Source organism: Puccinia triticina, chromosome 8A, assembly GCF_026914185.1.
Source record: "Puccinia triticina chromosome 8A, complete sequence".
NCBI lineage: Eukaryota > Fungi > Basidiomycota > Pucciniomycetes > Pucciniales > Pucciniaceae > Puccinia > Puccinia triticina.
In genome coordinates, this window is record NC_070565.1 from 330,268 (window position 1) to 356,148 (window position 25,881).

Below are 25,881 nucleotides of genomic sequence, written 5' to 3' on the forward strand. Positions count from 1 at the left end.
CACCTTCCCAACTGAGAGTCCGAGAAAACGAGTCGGTTCAACTTTTTTTTTATTTTTTTCGGACTTGTCGAAAATTGTTGTGCCATACAACTGCAGGGAGATGCGGGGATTGGCGGGCTATATATCTCAAAGTCGCTGATGAATTCAAGAACTGCTTGTTTGACGCAGTTGGATAAAGGATCATGCCATGAATCTTATGTCAGGTCTGGCGAGCAAGTCCAATGTTCCACCCTTGGGCGAGATACTTTTTTTCGCTGCCGGTGGTACTCCCCGCTCCCCCGATTAGGAGCCCAGGCCCAGTTGCAATGAGTCTCAAAGACGCCTCCAAGACTGCTGCCTGCACGCCCTGAGGACTGCTGGCGCCCATGGGGCGTCAGCCCTTGTCGCCACATCGGCGTACCTAGGGCGCCTGTATGCGGTATGGTGGAAGCACGCCTCCGAGGCGGCTTTTGGTTTGCGGGGTCACAGTGGCTCCACGGACGCCGCCACTGTGACTCACTCCTATAACGGAGTGTGCTTTGGCACACTCCTATATGTCCAGATATGAACGCCACGAAGGGGTTCAAAGAAGGGCTATTCCACACGGCGCTCTTCTCGTTGAAAGAATTCTGACATGTGTACACATGTACACTGCACCAGTTCTATTTGTGCTTAGGGCCTGTACCACACGAAATCTGTTTTTCCCGCGCAAGGAAAACAGCTTTCTTTTTTTCAATATTCAGTTTATCAAGAGGTAAAAACAGCCTCCCATGATGGTGTACAGCAATGTCAGAAAAGCTTGCGGCCAGCTTTTGGACCGCTGATTTCAGCCTCAAAGCCTGTATGGCTCCTGTACGTCAGGAATGCCATCAGAAGAAAAAAACCAGTTTCTTTGTTTTCCACACCATTGAATTCCTGGAGTGATTTTAATTTGATCCAGCCCTTTGCCGCCCCTGCCACCCTCACCCCTTGCCCGGCCCGGCACCCATGTCAAGCGAAACCTGCTGCCCGAATGGGTTTTGTCTGCCTGTACAGTGAAGCTGTACAGGCCTGTGGCTGAAATGCAGAAGCCATTTCAGCCACAAAATTTGGCAAGCTTTTCTGACATTGCTGTACCACAACTGCAGGCTTCCTGCACTGCTCTCCCGGCCCAAACTGTGTATGTACATACATAAATACATAACACATGGGTCTGGGGGGGATGGAAGGTCCTCAACACTAGACCAATACATTCATTGTGTATCGGTCCAAGATGAGAGGAGGTGGGTCCAAACCTCTCCCTTCCAATACAATGTATCAATCTGAGGAGAACACTCCCCTTCTTCCTCTTGGACAGATTGTATATCGGGCAGAGAGGAAGACGGGGAGGATTCCTCTCGGACCGATCCAATAGAGCGGTCCGAGAGGAAGGGGGAGAGAGCTACTCAATACACAGTATCGGTGGCAGAACCCTCTCTCTTCCTCTCCAGCTGATCTAGTTGTATTGGTCGGAGAGGAAGGAGAGAATTCCTCTCAGACTGATAATATCAGTCTGGGAGGATAGACGGACCGACATGTTGAGTTGGTCCGAGGTGAGAGATGGACCAATACATATGTTGCATCAGTCCAAGATGAGAGAGAGACCAATACCCATGTTGCATTGGCCGAGGAGAGAGGCCCCGGTGTCTTGGTTGGAGGGGGCTCAGCAGAAGGAAAACACCTATGAGAAACAGGGTCAGACCTGTTTCTGGAAATTGATCGTTTTGAACAAAAAATGAGTTCTGGTTTCCCCCAAAAACAGGTACTGTGGTACACGTTTTTGAGGGGAAACTGTTTTCCGGCCAAAAAACAGATTTTTGAGCCGCTATGGTACAGGCCCTTATGTCACTTCAAACATTGTTGGATTTCCCGCGCGGAATATCCAGTAGCGGTCACGTGATATCCGGTAAATACCCGGAATATCTGGTCGGATTCTTGGATTGGGCTCCCCACTCTCACACCCGTCGCCCATTGGGCCCTATCTTGCACTAGAGATGGCATATGGCACCCGGGTACCTGTGGCGGGTGCAGGTACCCCCTTGTTTCTTCACAAATTCCTCACACCCACACCCGCACCCGGCACCCGCCATGGAAGGTACCTGGGTGCAGAGGGGGAGGTACCCGGGTGCCAGGCACAGGTACCCGGGTATCACCTTTGATGGCCGGCTGACCGGTCATTGAGAGGTTGTAGCGCCTTCGATGACCGGCTGACCGGTCATTGAGAGGTTTTATCCTCTTTGATGGCTGGCTGATCAGTCATTGAGAGCCTTTATCCTTTTCAATGACCGGTCAGCCGGTCATCAAGAGGTTGTATCCCTTTTGATGACCGGTCAGCTGGTCATCAAGAGTGTAGCCTCTTCGATGACCAGTCAGCCGGTCATCAAGAGTGTAGCCTCTTTGATGACCGGTCAGCCGGTCATCAAGAGTGTAGCCTCTTTGATGACCGGTCAGCTGGTCATCAAGAGTGTAGCCTCCTCAATGACCGGTCAGCCAGTCATCAAGAGTGTAGCCTCCTCAATGACCAGCCGACCGGTCATCAAGAGTGTAGCCTCCTTGATGACCGGCCGACCGGTCATCAAGAGGTTGTAGGCTCTTCAATGATTGGCTGAACGGTCATTGAGAGCTTTTATCCTCTTCGATGACCGGTCAGCCGGCCATCAAGAGGTTGTATCCCTTTCAATTACCGGTCAGCCGGTCATCGAGAGGTTGTAGGCTCTTCGATGGCCGGCTGAACGGTCATAAAGAGGTTTTATCCTCCTCAATGGCTGGCTGACTGGTCATTGAGAGGTTGTAGGCTCTTCAATGACCGGCTGAATGGTCATCAAGAGGTTTTATCCTCCTCAATGGCCGGCCAACCGGTCATCGAGAGGTTGTAGGCTCTTCAGTGATTGGCTGAACGGTCATTGAGAGCTTTTATCCTCTTCAATGACTGGTCAGCCGGCCATCGAGAGGTTGTATCCCTTTTGATGACCGGTCAGCCGGTCATCAAGAGGTTGTAGGCTCTTTGATGGCCGGCTGAATGGTCATCAAGAGGTTTTCTCCTCCTTGATGGCCGGCTGACCGGTCATTGAGAGGTTGTAGGCTCTTCGATGACCGGCTGAACGGTCATCAAGAGCTTTTATCCTCTTCAATGACTGGTTCAGTCGGTCATTGAGAGGTATCAGGAGGTATCCTCTTTGATCCGGCTGACCGGCGGGTACCCATCCAGGTACCTGCCATCCTTCCCACCAGAATTCTGGACACCCGCACCCGCACCCGGCACTCGCCGGCGGGTACCTGTAGGGGCAAACGGGAACCTGCCAACGGGTACTGGGTACCCGGCAACAAGTACCCCTTTGCCATCTCTATCTCGCACACATCTCAGATCATGGATGCAAAGCTGCCAACTCTCTTGCATCCATCGGGCCCTGTCTTGCCCGCATCTCAGATTGTGAAACTACCATAAAACCCCCAGTTGTACGTGCGACTTGCACCCAGACAATGAAAATAAATGAAATAACAACAGGCCATGAGCGGGTTAAGGGGCTTCTTTTTTTTTTTTTTTTTTTTTTTTTAAGTGCAGATTTGATTTAACATTGCGCACTATGCATATTCAACTAGCTAGCAAATTTAACTACGTAGCAGAACCACACAGCCTTACAATTGAAAATAGAGGGGAGAACTTTAAAGGGCTTTTTGGGAGTTTGCTTTTGAGAGTTTTTTTGCTATTTATTTATTTAGAAGAGAAGAAAGAAAAAGGAGGAAAAAGATGGGTGAAAAAGGGAAGAACCCGTGGGGAGAAGTTGGGTCCAAAGAGCTGGAAGGGGGATCTCAAAGGGTATCCCCAAATTCACTTTCCCGTTGGAGTTGAGGGAGTCTGGCCAAGAGTTGGATGAAGGATTTTTGTGGCCAGAAAGGCCAAGGGGTTGTGGAGGAGAGTTCTGGTTGTGACTGTGGTGATCCTCTTGTTGCGGAGGATTTTCCTGGCTACTGTTGAGTTGTCTGTTAGTCTGCTACCATGATGCATCACCACAGTATGGAGGGCTGTCGGATCGACCCATGAGCACTACCAACCAACCACCCAGCTGGCAGCCACAAGCGTCTGTAGCCTAGTTGGTAAAGGCAGCACTCTAGTATGTGTCTCAGCATAGCTGAGGTCGTGAGTTTGACTCTCACCAGACACATCTTCATTTTACAGTCTCTACAGCTACTGCCCTAGACCCGGTGTACCTGGAACAAGAGACAAGGTAGTGATCCACTGTTTCGGGGACCCCACACTCCAAGCAAATTGGGTATGGAGCTCGACTGCACTTGAATTGGAAAGCATTCAAATGGACATGCCCTGAGCAAAGTTGATGGAATGCCGCCTGGACAGGAAAGGTCATTCACGGGGACCCTTTCCATAGTTTCTCCTTCCGGAGCAAATTGGTCTTCTCGGCTGACATGCTGCCCCTGATCGACTTGTCAAGGAGGGAAGCTCCTCTGGCCTCCGCCGCTTTTCTGTCGGCAAGCTCGTTGCCCTTGATCACAACGTGGCCCGGGCACCATCGGACCATAATCTGTTTTGAGATTGGGATAGAGTCAGCTGTATCCTGGATTTGAGAAAGAATGTATTGGCCTGATTTTGGAGCCCTTGGGTTCCTCAATCTGTCAATGGCCGCTTGGCTGTCCTTCAAGATGATTATTTGGGCCCCGGTTACCGGGAGCTTTGCCGTGCTGCCTATCTCCAGTCCAAGCCGGATGCCTACCAATTTGCACTCAAAGTTGGAGGCCGTGCCTGGCGGACCTAAGAATGCAAGTTCAGACAGACTTCCATCTATTGAGACCGCCGCTGCTCCTAGCCCTTCCTCTGGGTGAGCAGAGCCGTCAGGTCAGAAGCGGGGTTTACTGTTTTGAGGAACGATACCACTGATTTTTTTGCCTCCTGCTTGCTGGCCCTGTCAACGACAAGCTCCATATGTCTTTCGGGTCACCATGGGGGCCTGCTAATGTTGACAAAATTCACCACCTCAAGCCTTTTCTCCGCGAGGCCAGCCAGTACCTCCCAGTTGAGGGAGGCGTGGACCGGGCTAGGGAAAGTCCTGGCAGTCCACAAGAGTTCAGTTTGAATCTGCTGCTCTATCGCCGTAGCCCTGTGAGTCACCCTAGTCAGCTTAGTAAGGTAAAATTTTGTAATCCGGTTTATAGCAGTTGTTTTGATGCATCTGAAAGGCCAATACTTGTTGAGGTATTTGACTGGCGTGGACTTCAGAGCCCCTAACGCGAATCCCGCCGCCGAGCGTTCTATGAGATCATGTTTGAAACTTTCTGCCTGTTCAGGGAGGTGAACCAGACCTGCGCCCCATAGAGAACCCTGGGCACAAGAACGGCCGAGACCAGAAGCCTGCGTTCCTGCTCCCGTATTCCCCACGCCGAGCTGCCAATCCAAAGGAGCTGGCCTAGAGTGTCATTGGCTTTTTTCCTAACCTGTGCGTGTTGCTTCCCGAACGTCAGTTTCTCATTGATCCAAAGGCCCAGAAATTTGACATCCCGCTGCGGGGCCAATTCCTGGTCATTAAAGAGGAAAGGGGACTTCCGCTTTTGAATGTGTGAAGATCACAAATTTTGCCTTCCGGCTATCGAAGATAGCCCCATGGCTCCTGCCCCATGAGAGCGACTCCTCCCCTATCTGATTCAATCGTGCCCTGGCCTCTTTTACGGTCCTTCCCGCCAAGAGGTCAACAACATCATTGATGAATCCAAAAGACACCTCATCCCTATCAAAGTCAAATTGCCTTAGCAACAGATCAGAGTTGTAGATGATGTACAGGATGACTGATAAGGGTGAGCCCTGCGGGAGCCCCTTATCAACTTCAAACTCAGCTGATTCGTAATCCGCAAGGCAAAGTCTTGTGCGTCGACCTTCCAGGAAACGGCCTATGATCTTCCACAAATAGGTGGGGCATCCCTTCCAACGGAGGGAATGAACCAGGCGGCAGGGGTTGACCAACGGGTAGGCCAACTTCCCATCTAAGAACAGAGCCATGACTGTCTTGCCCTCCCTTCATTTCCGCTTTACCCACATAGTTAGCGCCAGCAGAGCCTCTTTGCACCCTTTAACTTGGTGTCCTCCTGAGTGTCCGTTGGGGATGATTTTCTGCAATTCTGCCCAGAAAGTAAGTCGGTCAGCAAGGGTTGACCCAAAGACTTTGCTGATTGTGTTGAGCAGGGCTATTGGCCAGTACGCCCCTGGGTTGGTGTAATCCGGTTTTGAAAACTTCCTGATAATGACTGTGGTGGCAATGCGCCAGGCAGCGGGAAACCGGTCCTCGCGTATGCATCTGTTGAAAAGGGTAGCAAGAGTGTCAGCCGGCTCTGCCGCGCATATGGAGAGGATTTCATTGGGAATGCAATCAGGCCCTGAGGTGTTCTTCTTTGCCAGTCTACTTAGCACTTCAGTTACCTCCTCGCAGGTGACAAAGGGGTATACCACAAAAGAAGAGGCCTCCACCGGGGGGACATCCAACAAGTCGCAGCCACTCGATACCACTGATGTGCCTGCAAAAAGGAGCTCAGCCTTGTTGGTACATGTAGATGACATGTACAGTGACCTTGACTACGTGGCCTGTCACATACTCTTGTAGATACTATTTAGAGTCATTCCATATGTATGTAATGAAATCATCGATTCCTTGAGCTCTACCTCCAACAGGTTATGAGCCTCTCGCTAGAGCAGCTCGAATTGTTCCAAAAATCTTTATCATACACCCGTAGCCGGCCTTGACGAGTATTCTCTTCCAACACCGTTAACCCCAGTAGTCAACCAACGAGCCAATAACATCTCCACATTCCCCAGTTATCAGTAGCCGGCATTCAGACAAGTAAACTTTGACAAATAATACCAAACCATCAAACATAGTAGTCAGCCGGCGAGCTCTTCTCAGACTTACATACTCCTTTCCTTTTCCTGTAAACCCTGAAAGCCGTACACAACCAATCAACAAATAGAATTTCTTGTTTCAGCTCCACTGAACCTCCAACATAAAGAAACAAAATCAACATATAAATGATCAATTGACTAAATATAACAAAAGAAAAAAATAAAAAATAAAAAAATCTTTCCTTTTATCTTCCCAACTAGAGTTCAAGGCGGCTACGCCGCTGCAATTTTCAGGAACTAAAGTGACCCCTTACCATCAAGTATCAAAATCAACAAGGCAGATGTGCCAGCATGGCACTTGTTGCATCACAAAAGGCAAGTACCTGTAGTATATCAGATTCAATTGGTGGCCTCTAGCAAAATTCCCAGCCCTCATTTCAATTGAGATAAAAAATATACACACATTGTTAAAAAATACATCCTTCACATGTATTCCTGGAAAAGCCCAAGGAGAATTGGTTAGTTAGGATATAATTTCCATGTCAATTGAACATTCCAAAAAGGTCATCATGTTGGATTGAGATCAAAATTTCTCACTGATCTTGTCAGATATCAAGGTCAATACAAGCATCAGTGTTACATTGTTCAACTTCCGGGATGTAAACTACTGCCCTAGATATACAATTTTTGAGATGTGCCACAGCCACATTGTTCTTGTTGATCAAGACTTGCAGAAACCTAGCTTCATTATGCTCAGTGGAACCAGTTGCAATTCACATTTACTAATTATGCACAATCTCATAAGATTGAGCCTCCATTACAGTTAAAATCCTGTTGAGCTTGACTGATTTCATTTTTCCATTTGTGGCTAATGATCTGTGACAGTTAAAATTCTGTTGAGCTTGACTGATATCAATTTTCCATTTGTGGCTAATGATCTGTGATTATTGGAAAAATTGATCACTTGACCTCCTTTTTAGTCAAAAAGTAACAAGCTAAAGTTTTTTTTTTTTTGAATTTAAGCTTGAAGATTGACTTATGTACACAATTAAAAATAAAACTCCTTGGCAACAATTTCACAAACAGCAAAATTTGATGTTTGGGACATGTGATAGGGTCAAATCCAGTTGGTTGTGTGCATAAACTTTGGTATCTGAAAAAATTCCACCCTGCTTTAGGGTTTAGGCTTAAGACCTATCAAAAATTCATTTTTTGTATGATTACAATATACAATCATGATGATTGTCAAAATTAAAATAACATGTGCTCCTAGCAATTATCAAAGACTGTGATATAATGGTGAGATATAGTCTAATCAATATACAAATGATGTATACCTCTAGGGCTTGTTGCAGAAGTTATGTGTTGGGTAGCATCTCTGTGGTCCCAATTTCCTAGTGTGGTGGCAAATTTGCCTAGTAATTGTTTAATGAGTCAGCCTATTGTGTTGATTCCTGTCAAACCTTTGAGCTTACCTGTTGGGTTTCTATTAGCTATTCTTCTCCCTCAGGCGCCATGATTTGGCTTGGCAAATTTGAAGGCCGTCTGCCATGCTAAATGGGGAGGAAGTGCTTGTAGTTGGAAAGAAATCAGATGTTTTCAAATGCCCTGCTAAAATATCAGCCAGCGCTCTAACCGCCCATCAGCTGGAAAATGTAGAGGAAAAGGATGCCAATCGCCCGGGGAGTCTACAAGAGTGGACAAGAGCGTCACAAGCCATCTGATTGGTCCCAGAGTGCGGATGACCACCCGACGGTCGCCCGGAAGTCATAAGCCAGGAAACCCGCCGGCGCGAGCATCTCCGCCGTGGGTAAGACCGTGAACCATCACTCAATCGCGGCCACGTCCAGCCGCACGCGTTTTTTTAGACCCGCGCTCGGGCCCAGAGAGGCAGGCGGCATGCGCGAAATGCACCCGGCGAACGCCTGGACAATGCTCAAAGAGCGTTGCTATGAGTTTGATCTTTGCCTCGGTGTTTGAGGCAAGAGTTGTGACGAATTTTCCAGGTGTGTTGATGAAGCCGCGGGGCATGACTGGAAGGTGGATCTGATCTGGAGCGGGATGGAGAGATTTCCAGTTAGTTGGACGAGTAAAATATTCGATTAGGAAAGCCACCAAGAAGACAAACAACGAAATGAATTGCGTTGCAGTTTGATCGTGGTGACAAGTCGTTATACTGATAGCGGATCTGGTCTGAAGCGGAATAGTGAAGAGTAGCATTTAGTTGTGACATTCTTTGAGTTGAGTTGAAAAAGCAAGGAATAAGACGTACAATGAGTTGAGTTGCGTTGAGGAATGAATTCTGGTTAAAATCTGCGATAGTTGAGCTGAAACAATTGGTTGTTCTCAAGGGCCGGGCGAACTATCCCGGCGTCGCAGAATCAGGCGCGTTCCAATGAGCAGTGATTGGGTGACGAGTGAAATTGTTGATAGGTGTGCCGACGGCGAAGTTTTTGGCACGATATCAGTTTGCCAAAAGGTTATGAGCATGTGAAACAAGTGATACATAAATGAATCTCAAAAATTGACACACGGCACGCCTTGTTGGTGCAAGCGGGTGCGGGCGGTACTCTGTAGTGGTATATTTGGTGCGTAGTCCGCAAACCGGCCTGAGAGCACCTTGTAGCCACTCCGTATGCATCCGTACCCAGTAGCAGCCAGGGACGGGGCCCATCCCCAAGATCAGCTCCGAGGGGTAAGAAGAGCGGCCTGAGGAAAGAAATAGTAGGGTTTTTTTAATTAGTTTCAACATGCCAGAAGAGCGGAGTGCGTTGGGTTGTTGGGTCATTGAGGCTGTGTCTCAGGATTTAGCCTTACTGGGTTGGTTTTGGCTGGACACCCTCAGGGCTTTGCCTTGGTAAAGTATGTAGGTGTTGGGTTGAACGACCACCCTGGCATGAAGTGAAGCTGGTGGTGTTGTTGCCTTGGCGGTGGTGGTAGCATCAGAGGAGCGAAATGATGAGTTTGGCGCAACCAGGTGCAACCAGCCCAATGGAGTACATAATCAAGACTGGGCTGGGTCAGGAGCCACTGGGGTGGTGACAGTAACGTAGAGCAAGGTGTGGCGTGGGCGTGGTTGGGCAATTCAGGCGGTATCGTGAGAGAAGTGTGGCGTGGCGGTGGTGTGAGGTGGCGGGTGGTGAGTAAGGTCAAGTGAGTATATAAGGAGTAGGTGATGGATGGATTGATCCGCAGGGGATTTGACGCTGATGACCAGTTAATCCTGATGTGAATACTCACTCCATGTAGTGAGTTAAAAACTGGGGACAAACTGGCTGTGTAGTGACTCAACTTGAACTGCACCAAATCTGCTTGATGTGACCTTCATCTTACATTATTCACCATGTATGACATTGGCTTTGATGGAAACATAAATTCAATATAGCTGCTAGCTTAAGTTACATATGCTGAAACAGTTGACATCAGACTCACTTGCTTAACAAACATACAGTTGGGAGTTTGGCACTCTCCAGAGAGTGCCACACTTTCCCCCCTGGTGATCCATACAAAACATATCTTACGTTCCTACTGATTTCCACTGCCAACTCCATTTCCCATATCCACTCAACATTTCTGCTGAATTCAAGTTTGATCTAGGTTTTATTAGAGACTGCCACACATAGTTATCTCTATCATTAGTTTGCCACAACAATAAACTAAATTTGTTGTGATAACTCTTGTGTAGTATCATAGAGGGGCAAATCTTTCAAACCACCCATAACAGTTGTAAAAGCTTCATACATACTTGAAATATCATAACTGCTACTTCCCCCTTGCAGAACTGCCACCTGTCCCACAAGGAGTTCTAACGATGGGCCCAGTCATTGAGGCAAGTGTTTACTCCTCTCCATGACCGGGGTGGACTTGGTCATTGAGTAAAGTTTGTGCTCCTTCCAATGACCAGAGTGACCCAATCATCAAGAGGAGTACACAGTCTCCTTGATTACCAGTAATCTGCACTTCATCTGTGTGCTGGCTGGTCATTGGGGGAGTGTGTAGACGCCGCTCAATGACCAGGCTGTGCCAGCCATTGGTACAGCAGGAGGAGCTTCCGCCCCTCAAAATTTGTTTCCAAGGGGCTGTGTACCCAACCCGTGAGTATTTGGAAGGTTGAAAGCCCCGGAGGAGCGGGAGCCTGCGCTCAGGTTATTTTTTGTATTTCTTTTTCCTCCTATCTTGTGTCAAGCTGAGGGCTCCAAAACCTTCAAGAAATTGGAGGAGTGGCAAGAAAAATCCCCTCTGCCAGCTGGCAGAAAAAAAAGGCAATTTTAAGGCTTTTAGTCTGCAGCGCGCAAAGCGTGTTGAGCTACCGCGCACTGTGGCTGTGAAGTTGAGTGGACGCCCCCTGCGGTGCGCGACAAGTATTTTGCAGTGCACGAAGTACATCTGTAAATATATATATATATATATAATTAGTAGTGAAAAATCACCCAAAAGAACCCATTTCAAGAAAACAACTCCCAAAAATGGGGCTAGGTTGTCCTCTGGACTTTGTTGAGATTTGGTACCAAAAATGTAAATTTGGAAAATGGAGTTGTCTTCCCAAATTTTGGGATTTTTTTTCCAAGACTCTTGTCATATATATTTTCAACCTCAGGACCAGGCACTGCAAGAAAAACTTGTGCAACTGATGCCAGTTGACACGCGAGAGCGTCAAAGAAGCTTGTGGTGCTATGCAAGCATTGGTTCAAGGCTTTTGTCCACCAAGCTTCAATGCACAGTCACTTTGCATGATGCGCAGTGACTGTGAAAAAATAAACTGTTGAGTCTTTGGTCAATGCTAAAGCAGTGGTTACACAGGGGTATCTTGCATGTCAAATGGTTTCAGTTTTGCAAGTTTTTCTTGCAGTGAGGTGCACTGGAAATACATATTTTTGTGTAGTGAAAATCCTTTCTTTCTGGTGTGACTATATCAGTTTAGATTTTATTCAAAATACAAATAAAATTGGAATCAGCTTGAATATAACTGCTGCAGTAGATGGCAGCATTGATGTTTACATGAAGAAATGATGGTCTGGAACCCTCTAGAGTGCCACAGATTCCCTCCTGGGGTGAAGTTAAATCACTAGATCCAACGCATGAAAATAAGGTTAGACATCATATGTCAAACCATATGGGACTCCTTGCCTATGCACTCGAGAGACCTGCCAATATTGATGCAATACTTGAAAAAACTGTGAGAGTGTGTCCGACCTCAACCTCTGGATGATCCAATGGCTTCTTTCCATTGCTCAGGAATAGCCCTCAGGAGAATGGCCAGTTTTTGATGGTTTTACTTGAAAAAACATGAATAAGACAGCTCAGATTGAGGGCTATAACCGGGTATATGGGGCTTTGAACTGAGAGTTGAGAGAGAAAGGCAATTGAGATTTAAATAAAAAATGTTTGATTTTCTGCGCAAAAGCCTGTCAGCCTCAGGCAAAGAATGTGACTTTAGTCCTAAGCCTCTCCTTTGGAGACACTTCGCGCCTCCTTGGAGAGGCTTAGTTAAGCTTGGTACTGGGTGCAGGGGCGGGTACCCGCTCTGATATACTCATTGCACGTGAGAAATCCCTCCCGGTCAACAATACATCTCACTTAAATAAGTCCCTCTCTTTGTGGAGGGGACCCGCCCAGTTGGGGATTCCACCCACCCTTTGGGCTCAGACCCCCACATCTTAGTGCTCACATGAGAGGAGAGGTCACACTCCATAGGGAGCAGTGGCCACTCCTCCAGCTCATCTGTCTGTCGTGCCAAGCCCTCCTTCACGGAGAGGAGAGACAGGGCAAGCCAGAGGAGAGATGAGAAGAGGACCCTTCCCACACTAAGGCAGCTTGGTGAGTTGTAAGGACAACTCCCGGGTCACCTAGGCAATCCTGCTTACAAAGTATTGCAAAGAGAAACTCACAAAGGCTTGTTGAGTTGTCTGTTAGTCTGCTACCATGATGTATCACCACAGTATGGAGGGCTGTTGGATCAACCCATGAGGTTGGCAAAGGCAGCACTCTAGTATGTGTCTCAGCATAGCTGAGGTTGTGAGTTTGACTCTCACCAGGCACATCTTCATTTTACAGTCTCTATAAGGCTGAGCACCGTAAAGATACTCAGCCCAACCCTACGCAGAACAGTAGCAGTAGCTCACTGCCAGCATAATTGGCTAGGTTGAGGGTATCCCAGTTAAACTGGGATGACCTCAACCAATTTAAGCTTGGTTGATCTCAACTGATGAAATATAAATCCAAGGTACCCCCCTTGGGTTCATATTTCATTGGATGAGATCAACCCATTTTAAATTGGTTGAGTGCATCCCAGTTAAACTGGGATGTCTTCATCCCAGTCAAATATGCTGGCAGTGTAGGATTGGAGTCTTGGACTAGGATTGAGGAGAGTTCTGAATGACTCAGTTATTTCTGTGGGGGGTTGTGAATGGTCATTCTTTCAATCCCCCAAGAAAAGCCAGCTGTTTTTTTGCGGGAATTTGCAGTGCGCAAAGAGTTTTCCGCAGTGCGCAAAGTAAGTCCGTTATATAAATTAAGCCAAAGTTTCATAATTCATACACATTGCTGACACTGGACAGACACTTTTGCATAACATGTCCCCAAGGTTGTCTCTCATTTTATTCTTGTTAGTATGTAGATGCAGCACTTTGGTCAAGGGAAATTTCACCAGTATAGCCAGAGCGAACATGTTTTTGCAATTCACCCGATGCCCCGGACCGTGCCCCTTGCGGGGTCTGTGCTTCGGGATGAGCTCCTGCCCCCGTCCCGACCCCCGGGTTGACGCGTAGAGTCTGGACCGGCTGGCGGAGGATTTCTGACGGACCAGCCAGAAAATCTCGGGCCCTCGGCCGGTCCAAGCTGAGCTGAACCGACCCCACGTGTGTGTGGGTATGGGCGTGAGAAGGTAGTATCAGTGAGCAGACGTGAGACAGTTGGGATATCGAAGGATATCGCGGCGGGTTGATGCGTCTGGCGTCCAAGTGAACTTTAACGATGCGTATGCTTTCTCACAGGCTGTGTTCCTCCTCCTGCCCGCCGCTTGAGACGATATGTACGAGATTTCGTGAGCCTTAATATCCCTGGGCCAAGCCAACCGTTCTGTTGAGCACGACAACCCGCTCTGCAACAAGACAGACCCGCCGGCCTTGGGGCGATTGCTATGTGTACATCGATGTATTTATACGCAGGAGGATGCACGGAGTCTGTCTTCTTCTAGCAAGCGTTATTCGGGACCTAAATTCAGCCCTTTGATCGGCCGGCCTGCTTGCTCACTCAGCCGCACCCTGTCTGACAACAGCACTCCCAAACAGATTCATGAGGGTTCACTGCATCTGATTGAGTTTTGGCTGCCAGGTTCTCATTCGTCGTGTGTGTGTGTCTGTCTGATCGGCCACGCTATGATGGAAGATGGTTTATGTTGTATTTTTTTTCCGTTCAGGGGCTTCGTCCAGACTTTCCCTCTTTTCGCTTTCCCCACAGCCCCGAGACACAACCTGACTATGTGGAGACGCTGGATATCCATATCCTTGGCAATGTCCCAGACTAATCCCATCCCTGTCACCTGTCCTCTCACACCGATCCAACAGGATCCAACGAGCACTGTTGATCGCTTTTTTTTGCCACCCCTCGCCTCTGTATAGTGTCGTCAATCCACCGAGTCTATCCAGCTGGCAACAGCCCACACTATATTATAGTTTAAGACCAGGAAGGAAGAAAAAAACAGCCACATCATCTCTCTGCAACCCCGGTCCTAACATGTCTGTCAGTTCCAGCTTGGTCACTCCAAGCCTCGTCGTATTCTTCTCACCGTCTGAAGCGATGATGCTGACTCCTTCAAGAGAAACAGACAGACAGACAAGAGAACCAAAGAAAGATGCAAGACCGACCAACAAGCTTCGGAGATGATGATATTTATTTCTGTATGCTGTATATCTCATCAATTCAGTTGGGCTACACACATACAGACTCTGTTGCCACTCACACTCCAAGTTCCAATCCGATCGAATTCAATGGTGGCTATGTCGATACTCATCTTGAGCCTACTCGATCCTCGCAAGAATGCGGCCTCGACTGCCATCCCAACCAAAAAGAAAAAGAAAAAAAACTAGAAAAAACTAGACAGAGAGAGGCAGAGCCAACAACTGAGCTTTACAACCAACGTATGTAACAGCTTGACAACCCATCTGGCACAAGTCAAGCTGTTTATAGGCCGATGTCCTTTCTTTCCAAAGCCTGTTGGCTGACTAATTTTGCAACCCAGGGTCATATATAAATACACATACACTCACACACCTCTCAACACGCTCACACGTTATTTATTTCTTCCTTTACATATTTTATATAGACTCCCTCTACATACATAAGCCTGCATCTTGCCCGGCGTCAGCAGCAACGGCAGCAGTCAGATTGGGACCCCTAACAGAAAATTCCTTAACATCTTCCGTCTCTGATTATCCATCCGTCCTCTCCACCGACCCCATCCATCATCCACACCCCCCCTCTCCTCCTCCAAGCCACCTTATAACTCCTTCCCTCCCCCTTTAATCCTCCCCTCGCCCAGCACAAGCCTCCACCTCCTTCCTCTGCGAGCCGCACCTCGTTCCGTGCATAATAACAATAATAAGCCAAACCCGGGAAACCCACACTACCCTGTTTCATCCCCTCACTCCCGCTCCACCCTCCTCTCCTCTGTCCTCTCAGACACCTCTTGAAACCGTCTTATCTCCTAACTCTCTCCGTTCTCTTTTTGCACTGTATCTGTTGCGTCGATTTCAGTCAACAGTTGGTCTGCACCCCCCTTGTTTGATCTTTCCAACCTCGAACTCTTTTTCTTCGATACCATCTTGGTTGTTTGAATAAAAGAATCTTGCCGACGAGCCCCTGCTTGGTACCCCTCTTGCCACCCCCCTCAGCTCTTATTTGTTATCATATATTTGAGTTTCTTCTCTTGTAGCTTTCACTGCTCCCCTACTCTGCGGCTACCTTGGTTCTCTCGAAAGTGTAATCCTTTCTCGGCTTCCGGTTCAGCACCCCTCGCCCACTTCAGCCCTTTCGATCCCACATCTTCATCTTGGTTGATTCCCTCTAATCCCCTCAGAAAATACACCAACCCCTTTGCATCACATCTTGCGCAGGTAACACACTTCACTCTCTCCTTAGTATCATTTTTTCTTCATATACTCATGTCGCGTGTTCCAATTTGGATTTGTCTCACCACAGCACCCACTTGATCATGGTACCCGCAGAGATTCAATTTGTTGCCAACTACTTGACCCACTTCTTGCTCACACCCGACCAACAGTCCATTGTCTGTCCGGCCTTCATCGACAAGCTCAACGCACGGTTCTTTCCTCATCATTGGTACCCACTAGAGCCCGAGCGCGGATCAGGATTCCGTGCCGTTTCATTCGACCCCAGTCGTCAGGACGGATACTTGGACCCCGTCCTGTGCATGTTGGCTCAGCTTGTCGGCGCCACGAACCGAGAACTCAGGCGGAACATTCTCCAAAACTTTGGTCTTGCTCAGGCCTCCGGATGGACCCTCTGGACCGACCCCGGATGCGTCAGTCTCCGGATCCAAGCTAGCGGCGGCGAACTTAAAGAACTGTGGGGCAACCTTCCGGTGCATCTATCCAACCCCCGGCTGGGCGTTCCCTCTCCACCCTCCCTCCCAGCGTTACCTCGGCAGGATTCAGGCGAGTCCCCCAGCAAGTCTCGGGCCATACCGATACTCGCCCCAGCTGGTGTCACCCGACTGTCTGTCACCCCGCCTACGCCCTTCGCCCCGGCCAAGATCAGGACGCGCTCCGAAGGATCTGATCAAGACGACGAGCGAGCTCGTTGCCAGGAGATGCTGGCTGAAGATTTCCAGGCTCAGCTTAAGTTGTCATCATACGTGCCCATGTCGGAGGACCCATACTACCGTCCGTCCTCACGCACCTCATGTGCCTCCTCGTCCTCCGACGGCTCCGACCAGTCTGGATTCTCTTCCTCCAGCTCTTCTACAGCCACCAGTGTCGCCCCCTTGGGAATGATGGTCAAGAAGAAAATGAGCACCAACCAGCTTGTGCAACACTCGGCCAAAGCCCAGCTGCCCACGGGCTACATCCGCCACCATTCCAGCAACTCGATGCCCTACGTCTCCATGACCAACATCTTCCCCACCAGTATGACAGTCATGGCCCCCGTCCACCAACAACCGCCTCGTCGGACTGCCTCTCCAGCTTTCTCAGGCCAACGCCGTCGCCACGTTCCTAGTGCCTCGGTGTCTAGCGTCTCAGGCGGCCGCGGCTTGCTCGTCCTCAAAGAAGGCCCTGGAACCGTCACTGAACACTCCGGCGGTAAGGTCGGCGTCATGGGCGGCGGCGTCCTCCTCGGCCTCCCCAAGGACAAAGAATCCGCCGCTGTCCTCAACAACAACAACGGCAACCGCAGAGCTTCCAACCGACGCTCTCGCACCTCGCCCACAAATGCTTGATTCTTAAATCCCAAAAGTCCCAAACTTGTCTTGTTTGTTTCTTGGCAAGGGGTAGATGATTCTTTAGAACTCTCAGTCCCGATCATATGGAATCTCTTCTTGAAAAACCGTTATCTCAGTCTGCGCCTTCGTCTTTAAAACATCATCGTTCGCTTTCGGTATTTTTTGGTTTTATTGTCGGTTATTGAACTCTTTTTAGTCGCTTCCCGGTCTCCATCAGTTCATTTACATACGTTTCGTTGTCCCCTTGTCCTCACTCCGTCGTTCTCTCGCTTGTCTCGGTAATTTTTATATACTATAGTACTACCCACGTCCAAGGTGTATCATCCGCTTCCTCCAACCCGTCCTCCCCCATTACATCGTCTCAAATATCTCTTTTTCCGTTTGATTGTTCGCTTGATTTTTGAAATTTTTCTTTCTGGTCCCCTCCAGGTGTCTCCCCTTAACCCCATTTTAATGTGTGTTTCTTATCTCTGCTGCTGTTTGAACTCTATACAACCATCATTTCTTATTTATGTCTTCTCTCGCTCCCCAGTCCTTTCTTCTCGAGATCTTTACAACAAGAGTCACCTGGCAAGCTTTCTCAGTTCTTGTAGTTCTAGCACCTCTGCTCATCTTAAATTCACCTACTTCTATTCTTGTCCCGAACGTCTTCATTAGACCCAACCAATTGTTTCGGTCTTTTTTGTTATATACACTCAGCAGTAAAATTTCATATTCTTGGTCACCGTTCCTTTATCTTTTTATGTGAGGGGAAGAGTTTGTTGGGCCTTTCGTCGCTTGTCATTTTATACCTTTGCCTTTTCATTTGCTTGGTTTTTTGGCTTTCCTGTTGTTTTGTCTTCTACCTCGAGACCTTGAAATTTTTATATGTAAATACTTACAAACACTTCCAGAAACTTCATCAAGACAAACAAAACAAAAAATACCTCTTTTTATGAACTTTTATTGTTGATCTTCCAAGACCAACTCCACTGCAGGTGCTATCCGCACCCACCAAGCCCTAGGATTAAGGTGTTCCAAATTGCATATATCACCGTTTACATAAAATCATTTTTGGCTAGGAGATGACAATGTGCATATGATATCTCCCAGCCAAAATTGGAGTTTATGCTTTTTTGTAAAAAAAATCTTATGCAATTCTGAACACCACATATAGGGGGTGTTGAAAAAGTCACCATTTGGGCCAAATTCTTACTTGGGCACCCTGCAGGGAATGGGTTTTCCTGCCCAATACATAGAGCCATTCCCAAAAAGCTAGTGGTTGGGTGGGCTCAATTTTGGGACCACATATTTCTTAACTCAGTCTCTCTGACTTTTTCTGTAACTGTGCTGGATGCCTTTGGTGAAAGTAGTGTAAGAAGTAATGGCCAATGCTGGAAATCATCCACAATTGATCTGAAACTGACCCTGGATTCATCCATAAATCATCCAGAAGTCATGCAGAAGTGAACTGGAACTCAACTGGAACACTGTTGAAACCACTAAGACACAATGGCCACAATCAAATCATAATTCAATTTGAACTGTTTGTTGATTGAGATGACTTTTTGGGGTTCAATTAATATTATTTACATGCTAATCAAAGTGGTAACTGTTTTCACTCTGCTAATATAACCCTCATGTGTGCGCATACAAGGTTTTTAAAAATCACAGGTTGGACCTCCCGCAGATTGACTTGTACACCCCTGTTGAAATGATGTGAAAGGCCCATCTTGGAAGTCGGTGTTTCGCCAAGACTAAGTCTTCTAGAGGCACGTGCTGCAAAAAGCTAGTTAATCAAGCTATATGAAGCTGATGAGGAAATTACAAACAGGAATTACAGAGGGGCATAGATAAGGCTAGGGGTGGTTCTGGTGCCCTCTGTAAGTATTTAGGACCTGCAGTGCAGGGGTAGTCTGAATGCCTGAGTAGCGGGGGCCTGGTTCTCAGGTGTGGTTTGCTAAAAAGCCCCAATATAGATGATAGAAAATTAGACAAGTACTCACTGGTAGCTGACTGAAGCGGTTGGTCTCAAGGAGTTGGGTGTGCTACTTTCTTGGGTGGATTTCTGAGAAGAAGAAAAAAAAGATGGAGCCTGAAATTGGAGGCGCCTAAGGATCAGGGATCTTGCGGTAGAGTGTACAAACCAAACAGTGAAGAAGGTTCTTGTCAAAGGGGATTGGCACAGAATGATGTGAATGCTAGGGTGTATGCTGATGGTGTCAAAAGATGCTGGTTCATAGAGGGGAGAACCTCAGGTATTTATATCAATGAGATTTTGCTCCATCTTGATGAATGTGTTCATCTCTAAGGGTCCTCCTGAACTAGGATGATCCTTTGTTTCTTTTTCCAGGTTATTTCAGCAATAATCTGAATAGCACACACATTTCTTGGACTAATACTAGATTTTTTCAGGAGCAAGCAAAGATAATGCTTCTTTATGTCGATCTCCCCTTTTCTCATTGGGAGTTAATTCATATCTTTTTGGTTCTTTCTTTTATACTTACATTTTTGTTTGTTTTTTGTTTTTATTTAGGGTCAGTCTAAATGCACCCCAAAAAATTTACTTCATGTACACCAACATTTTGGTGTACCCACATGTGCACCCCAATATTACTGGGGTGCACTTCTGGAGTACCCCAATTTATTGGTGTGCAGACCTGCTTACCCAAAAAACATTGGGGTGCAGGTGTTAAAACCCCCAGACTGCTTCAATTTTTGGGGTGAAATTTAATGTACACCAAATGAAATGGTGTACATAAGTAGCGCACCCCATCAAGGCAAGTTACTCCACCACAGCCACCCACCCGCCCGGCTTGTTAGACCTGCACACATTGGTCATCAAGGCAAGTAGCACCCCTCAATGACCAACACAAACCAGTCATCAAGGGTGCTACTCCCCTCAATGACCGGCAAAATTGTTCATCGAGGGGAGTAGCACCTCCTGTCAGCCAAGTACCTGCAATTGTTCACATTACTTATAGTACATTCCTTTACACCTTTATTACATATGTATATCATTAGATACAAGCTTAAGAATGTACTCTTGTTATACATTACATTACAGATAACCATAGTTAAATACAGTTACCATAATGTACAGTTGTTATGAGAGTTAAGTTAAGTGCAACAGTAAGATTACAATACATTGTAATATTACTGTACACGTGAAATACCCCAAGACAGGTATCACTCATTTATCCCCTGTTACGCCTCAGTCCCCATTTACATAATATATTGGTTATGATATAATTACATAAACAATACATGATGTAATCCAATTCAAAGAGCACTGAATGGAATTACTGATTGGTTATGATCAGCTAGTGTGCACTGCTACTGATCTAGGATCAGTACTGATCATTACACTGCCCTGATCATTTCCAATGTTGATCCTCATGAGGATCTGCTTCCCTTGAGCGCTTCCAGTTCCCCCCTGGTCCTGAAGCGCATCCAAGCGCCTCATGTCCCCTCCTGCTCTTTCCCCCTTTATATAAACACACCCCCCAGGACTGTTTATCCCTCGGAATATTATTATAGCAAGGTTTAACACATACATAGTTAAACAGTGCCTTCATTCTCACCCATCTTTCAATTCAGGAATAACATCAACTCTTGATTACCCTTACCTTTCTGTAGGTAAAACCACAAACTCAAGTTGAGTTATTCCTTGGATGCCTATCAACACTCTGTGTTGATCTGGATGCGCCTTAATTGAGCAAGCCTCTCAGTCAAGATTACTGATAGAGTGAAACCTTTCACAGGTCTTACCACAAACCCATTGGCCCATCCTTGGCATCTTACACTATCATCTTGCTAGTAACAACCCTCTCAGACACGGTTAGTTACCTACAGGCTGACACCTCCCCTCGATGACCCACACAGACCAGTCATTGAGGGGGGTGCTACTCCCCTTGATGTCCGGCACAATAATCCATCAAGGGGAGTAGCACCTCCCCGCAAAGGCCGGCACAGATTGGTCATTGAGGGGAGGAATTGATGACTGGTCTGTGCCAGCCATTGAGGGGAGGGAGCGTAGCACCCCCCTTGATGACTGGTCTGTGTTGGACATTGAGGGGAGGTGCTACTCCCCTCAATGACCAATTGTGCCGGTCATCCAGAGGAACAGCATCTCGCATCAATGACCGTCACAGACCAGTCATTGAGGGGAGTCGCACCTCCCCTTGATGACCAATCTGTGCCGGCCTTTGAGGGGAGATGCTACTCCCCTCAATGACCGGTCTGTGTTGTTCATCAAGGGGAGGTGCTACTCCCCTTGATGAACAATTGTGCCAGTCATCAAGGGGAGTAGCACCCTCAAGGGTCAGCCTAAATGCACCCCAAACATTTACTTCATGTACACCAAAAAGGGGTACTGCTGAAATGTACCCCAAACCACTTGGGGTGTACTTTTGCGCACCCCTGTGAAGATGGGGTACAGCACCTCATACCCCATGTAATTTGGGGTGAGCCACAGGGTACCCCAAAGCCGGTGAAATATATGGTGTACACAGCCACAACACCCCATCATACTGGGGTGCAAACCCCCAGTACTCCAATATGTCACCCTGTGAAAGGGGTGAGCCACTCAACACCCCAGATGTATCTGGGGTGCCGCTGCACCCACCCGCCCAACTACACATCAGTCATTGAGGGGAGTGGCACCTCTTGATGACCATCACACAGACCGGTGTGGAACTCTCACGCAAGGCGTAAGCAGAGCTTGGAGGGGAAATGTAAAGATCAAGGATTTGACAGTTTACACGGGTGCTTGAAGGGCTGCCCTCCTGTAATTAAGCCCTAGGAGATACACTATTTATTTAAGTGTGGCGCAATCTTCCTGAATTTAGCTATGTAAATCTTGTTACTATTTAAACCTTGTAATATGTAATTTGGATGTAATGTTATAATTTAGAAGAGTTTGGCGTGATGAGCACTCTGGGAGATTCCTGAACTTAAATTAATAAGTCAGATTTTTGAGTCAAGTGAGAAGGTGAGGCAATATTTGATAAGGGGGCAATTTTATAAGGCAATGTTGGAAGGGGGAAATTTTTGAAGTGATGTCTGCTGAATGATATCAATTTTCATTCACTAATGCAAGCATGAGGGGGAAAGAAAACAAGAAGGGGCAAGAGAGGCCTCCTTTTATAGGAAAAATCACGTCTGAGAGTGATTTACAATGTAATGAAATAAATGTACTAATGGGGAAAGCTGTTCAATCACCAGGGGGGAAAGTGTGGCACTCCCTGGAGAGTGCCAGACCGTATGTTCCTTTGGGAAGACTGTCTGATGTCAAATGTGTGAGCATGTGTGATTTAGGCTTCAAATATGTTGACCTTATGTTCAACTCAGGCTGATCTTTGATCCACTCCATGGTGAACATGTTGGTAATTGAGTTGAGGGTACCCCCACTTGATGCCTGGTACACCCTGGTATTCTACACTTAGTGGTGTGTTTCAGGAATCAATTTGAGACCCCCTCCACTCAATGAATGGGTTGTAAAGTCATTGAGTGGAGATTCCCTCCACTTGATGACTGTTGGACAACCATTGATTGGAGGTTGTGTCCACTCAATGACCATATCTAAATTACCAGCCACCAAGTGGAGACATCCTCCACTCGATGACTGGTTTTTAATGTCATTGAGTGGAGGGATTCTCCACTCGAGGACTGGTGTGTATACTGGCTGTTGAGTGGGGGGGTTCCTTACTCGGTGACTGGTTCTACTGGCCATTGAGTGGAGACACCCTCCACTTGATCACAGTTCACTAGGCTGGGAAAATCCCAGAGCAGTGACCAGTACTGCATGTTGGTCATTGAGCCGGGCCTCTCCCAGCTTTAAGGACTGTATGTACTGTACTCAGCGCGGGGAAAGTCCCGGCTTGATGGACAGTATGTACTGTCCATCCTGCTGCACTTTTCCAAGCGGAGTGGCCAGTGTAGGCTGCCTACCGCGCTCGGAAAGGCTGACTAGATGATCAGCATTTGCTGGTCATTGGGCCAGGGCTTCTCGCTGGATGACCAGTATCTACTGGTCATCGGATTTGAGCTCGGAGAGGCTGCAGATCGATGACCAGGGCATGATGCCTGTCAAGCGCGGCCTCTCTGAACTCAATGGCCAGTTTGTGTTGACCATCCAGTCGGAGAAGCCCTGGTCCGATGACCAGCACCTATTGGTCATTGTTCTGGGCCTGTCTGAGCTTGGTGAGCAGTCTGTACTGTCCACCAACCTCGGAAAAGCCAAGCTGAATGAACAGTATTTAGTGTACTGTTCATTGAGTTGGGGCTTTCCCAGCTCCATGACCAGCAAACAAAGGTCATTGAGCCCGTGTAAACAAGCAACTCGCCAATGTCCACCCTGATGTTTGGCCAAACATGACGGTGGACATAGCGACAAAAAAAAACACGCTCCCCGGGGACACCCGGGGATACAGAGCTGATCCCTGTTGCCCCGCTGCCACCGTAGTTGACTTGTGCCCAGATTGAAACTCCTGGAACACAAGCTTTTTTGGTGATTTGCAACACATATGAACACCATTTTTGCCACTACAAAATGATGATGATTTTGATTGTTCTAGATACAGCAGGCCAAAAGAGCATCGTTCTTATCTTACACCTGGTGCTAATAATTACCATGTGATAAGAGCAATCAACCCCATTTTGTTGCACAATGGCCATGGACATAATGGTAGGTGTGATGAAGGTATGCTACCTGAAGGAAAAAATCGCCCAAAACAGTCAGGCAAAAGGTGTGAAGATGATCAATCTGCAAGACAAACGGTATGACCCTGCATGCTGAGATGTGTGTGGACATTTCAGAGTTGACTTTTCACCTCAGAGTTCAGACCAGCTATTGAAATCTTTCTCCTGCTGGTTCCAGGATCATCAAAATATTGATGCATCTATTGATATCCACCAATCTGCCCCCTTCCCTCTGTGAAGCTTAATAATTTTAACCTCTAGCTACTGCATTTTTCAGTCAGATGGAGGTCAAGTGAAGGAAAATTGTGCAATGTGTATTCACATACAAAAGGTGCATGGACCCAAATGAACAGCTGACCGTATGGCAAACTTTAGCCTGCATAAGTGGACCATCACTTGGTAAACATGGTTGGTGAAAAGGCCTCTTTGATTGTTCACATTTCATATTACAGGGAGGGACGACAGGTTACAGAGGTTTTCCCAGCTTTGACACTGTGTGATACTCAAAAAAGAGAAATTCAATTTTACATAACTTTCCTCCCAATTGATGAAGGGAACAGGCATGGCAGAAATATCCCACAAGGATTAATCTACCAGTTAGCTGAGTCTTTGCGGTTGCTATAATTTACAGGTATCTTTCATTATGTGATTTTATGTGGGTTTTGATTGAAAAAAATCAGCCCTGAAAAATCTTCCTTCTCACTTGGTCAAGGATATCTTTGAGCATCAGGATAGTTACATTCTTGGCAAAACATGTTGTGAATTGAAGCTCACATCCTGGATTTTGTTTGATATGAACCAAACAGAAAATTTCAACTAAGATATTTCCATGTGTTGGAATTGAGTTACAGATCATCCCGCAACCACTTCACCTACAGTTACACATCTGTTGGGAAGAAAATTGAACAAAGAGTTGCGACTCACATCTAACTCACATCAGACCATTTGACTGACAGAATTACGGCCTGGCACTCTCCAGAGAGTGCCACACTTTCCCCCCTGGTGAATGTAATGTGAAATAAATGTACCAGTTGGGAAAGATTTACATATGTAATGAAAACAATTTTCCTCTTTGGGTTATGATCACTTGGCTTGGACTAATTGGGAAGGAAAATTACGTCTAAGAAGTGATTTGCTACATGTGATTGAAAATCTGTGTGGGGAAAAGTTGGCCATTTAGAGGTGATTGCCAAGATATGAGTAATTTCTAAGGCCCCGTTTGGACGCATCATAAATGTAGGTGTTATATTGCACAAATCATGAGATAAAAAACAAACTATTCAAACTGTGCTACCCAAATATTTTTCAGGGCAAGGTGAGCAACTGGTGTTCTCAACATTTTTTCCAGAGTGAAATAATTTGACCATCTTTGGCTACATAAAGGCAATATTACACTTTATAATGGTTGAGAGTGTAATATTGCTATTATGGCACTGAAGATAGCACAATTTCTTGAATCTGATGAAAAAATTCAGAAGATCAGTTCATCACCTTTCCTGAATCAACATTTGGGTGCCTCATTTTGAACGGTTAGTTTTTTATTTGATGATTTGTGCAATATAACACCTGCATTTATGATGCGTCCAAACGGGGCCTAAGTGTATTTGTGATAAAAGAAACACTGTGTGAAAACAAAATTGTATACATGTGATTTCAAGGGTGTTCAGCGCTTTTGAGCACATTAAGATAAACAGTTCTTGTGTATTTTGTATGTAATAGCCTTATAACTTTTAAACTAGATTAATCCATGCTTTTTGATGGTGTGTACATGAATTCAATGCATGTAAAATGTATTTTAACCTATTTTCAAGGGTTTTGGTTTTGATTGGTCTTACCACACCAGTCATTGAGGGTGCTACTCCCCTTGATGACCGGCACAATTGTTCATCAAGGGGAGTAGCACCTC

The 25,881-nt window shown here is 46.8% G+C and overlaps 1 protein-coding gene across 1 annotated transcript; it reads left to right on the plus strand.

Annotated features, from left to right (window-relative positions):
* Positions 1–16,046: 16,046 nt before the first annotated feature.
* Positions 16,047–17,291, plus strand: PtA15_8A35 (uncharacterized protein; the record flags this gene model as incomplete). The annotated part of the gene is made up of 1 exon (XM_053171781.1): positions 16,047–17,291. One exon carries the CDS (start codon positions 16,047–16,049, stop codon positions 17,289–17,291), a length of 1,245 nt encoding a protein of 414 aa, XP_053022689.1.
* Between the last annotated feature and the right edge of the window lie 8,590 nt (positions 17,292–25,881).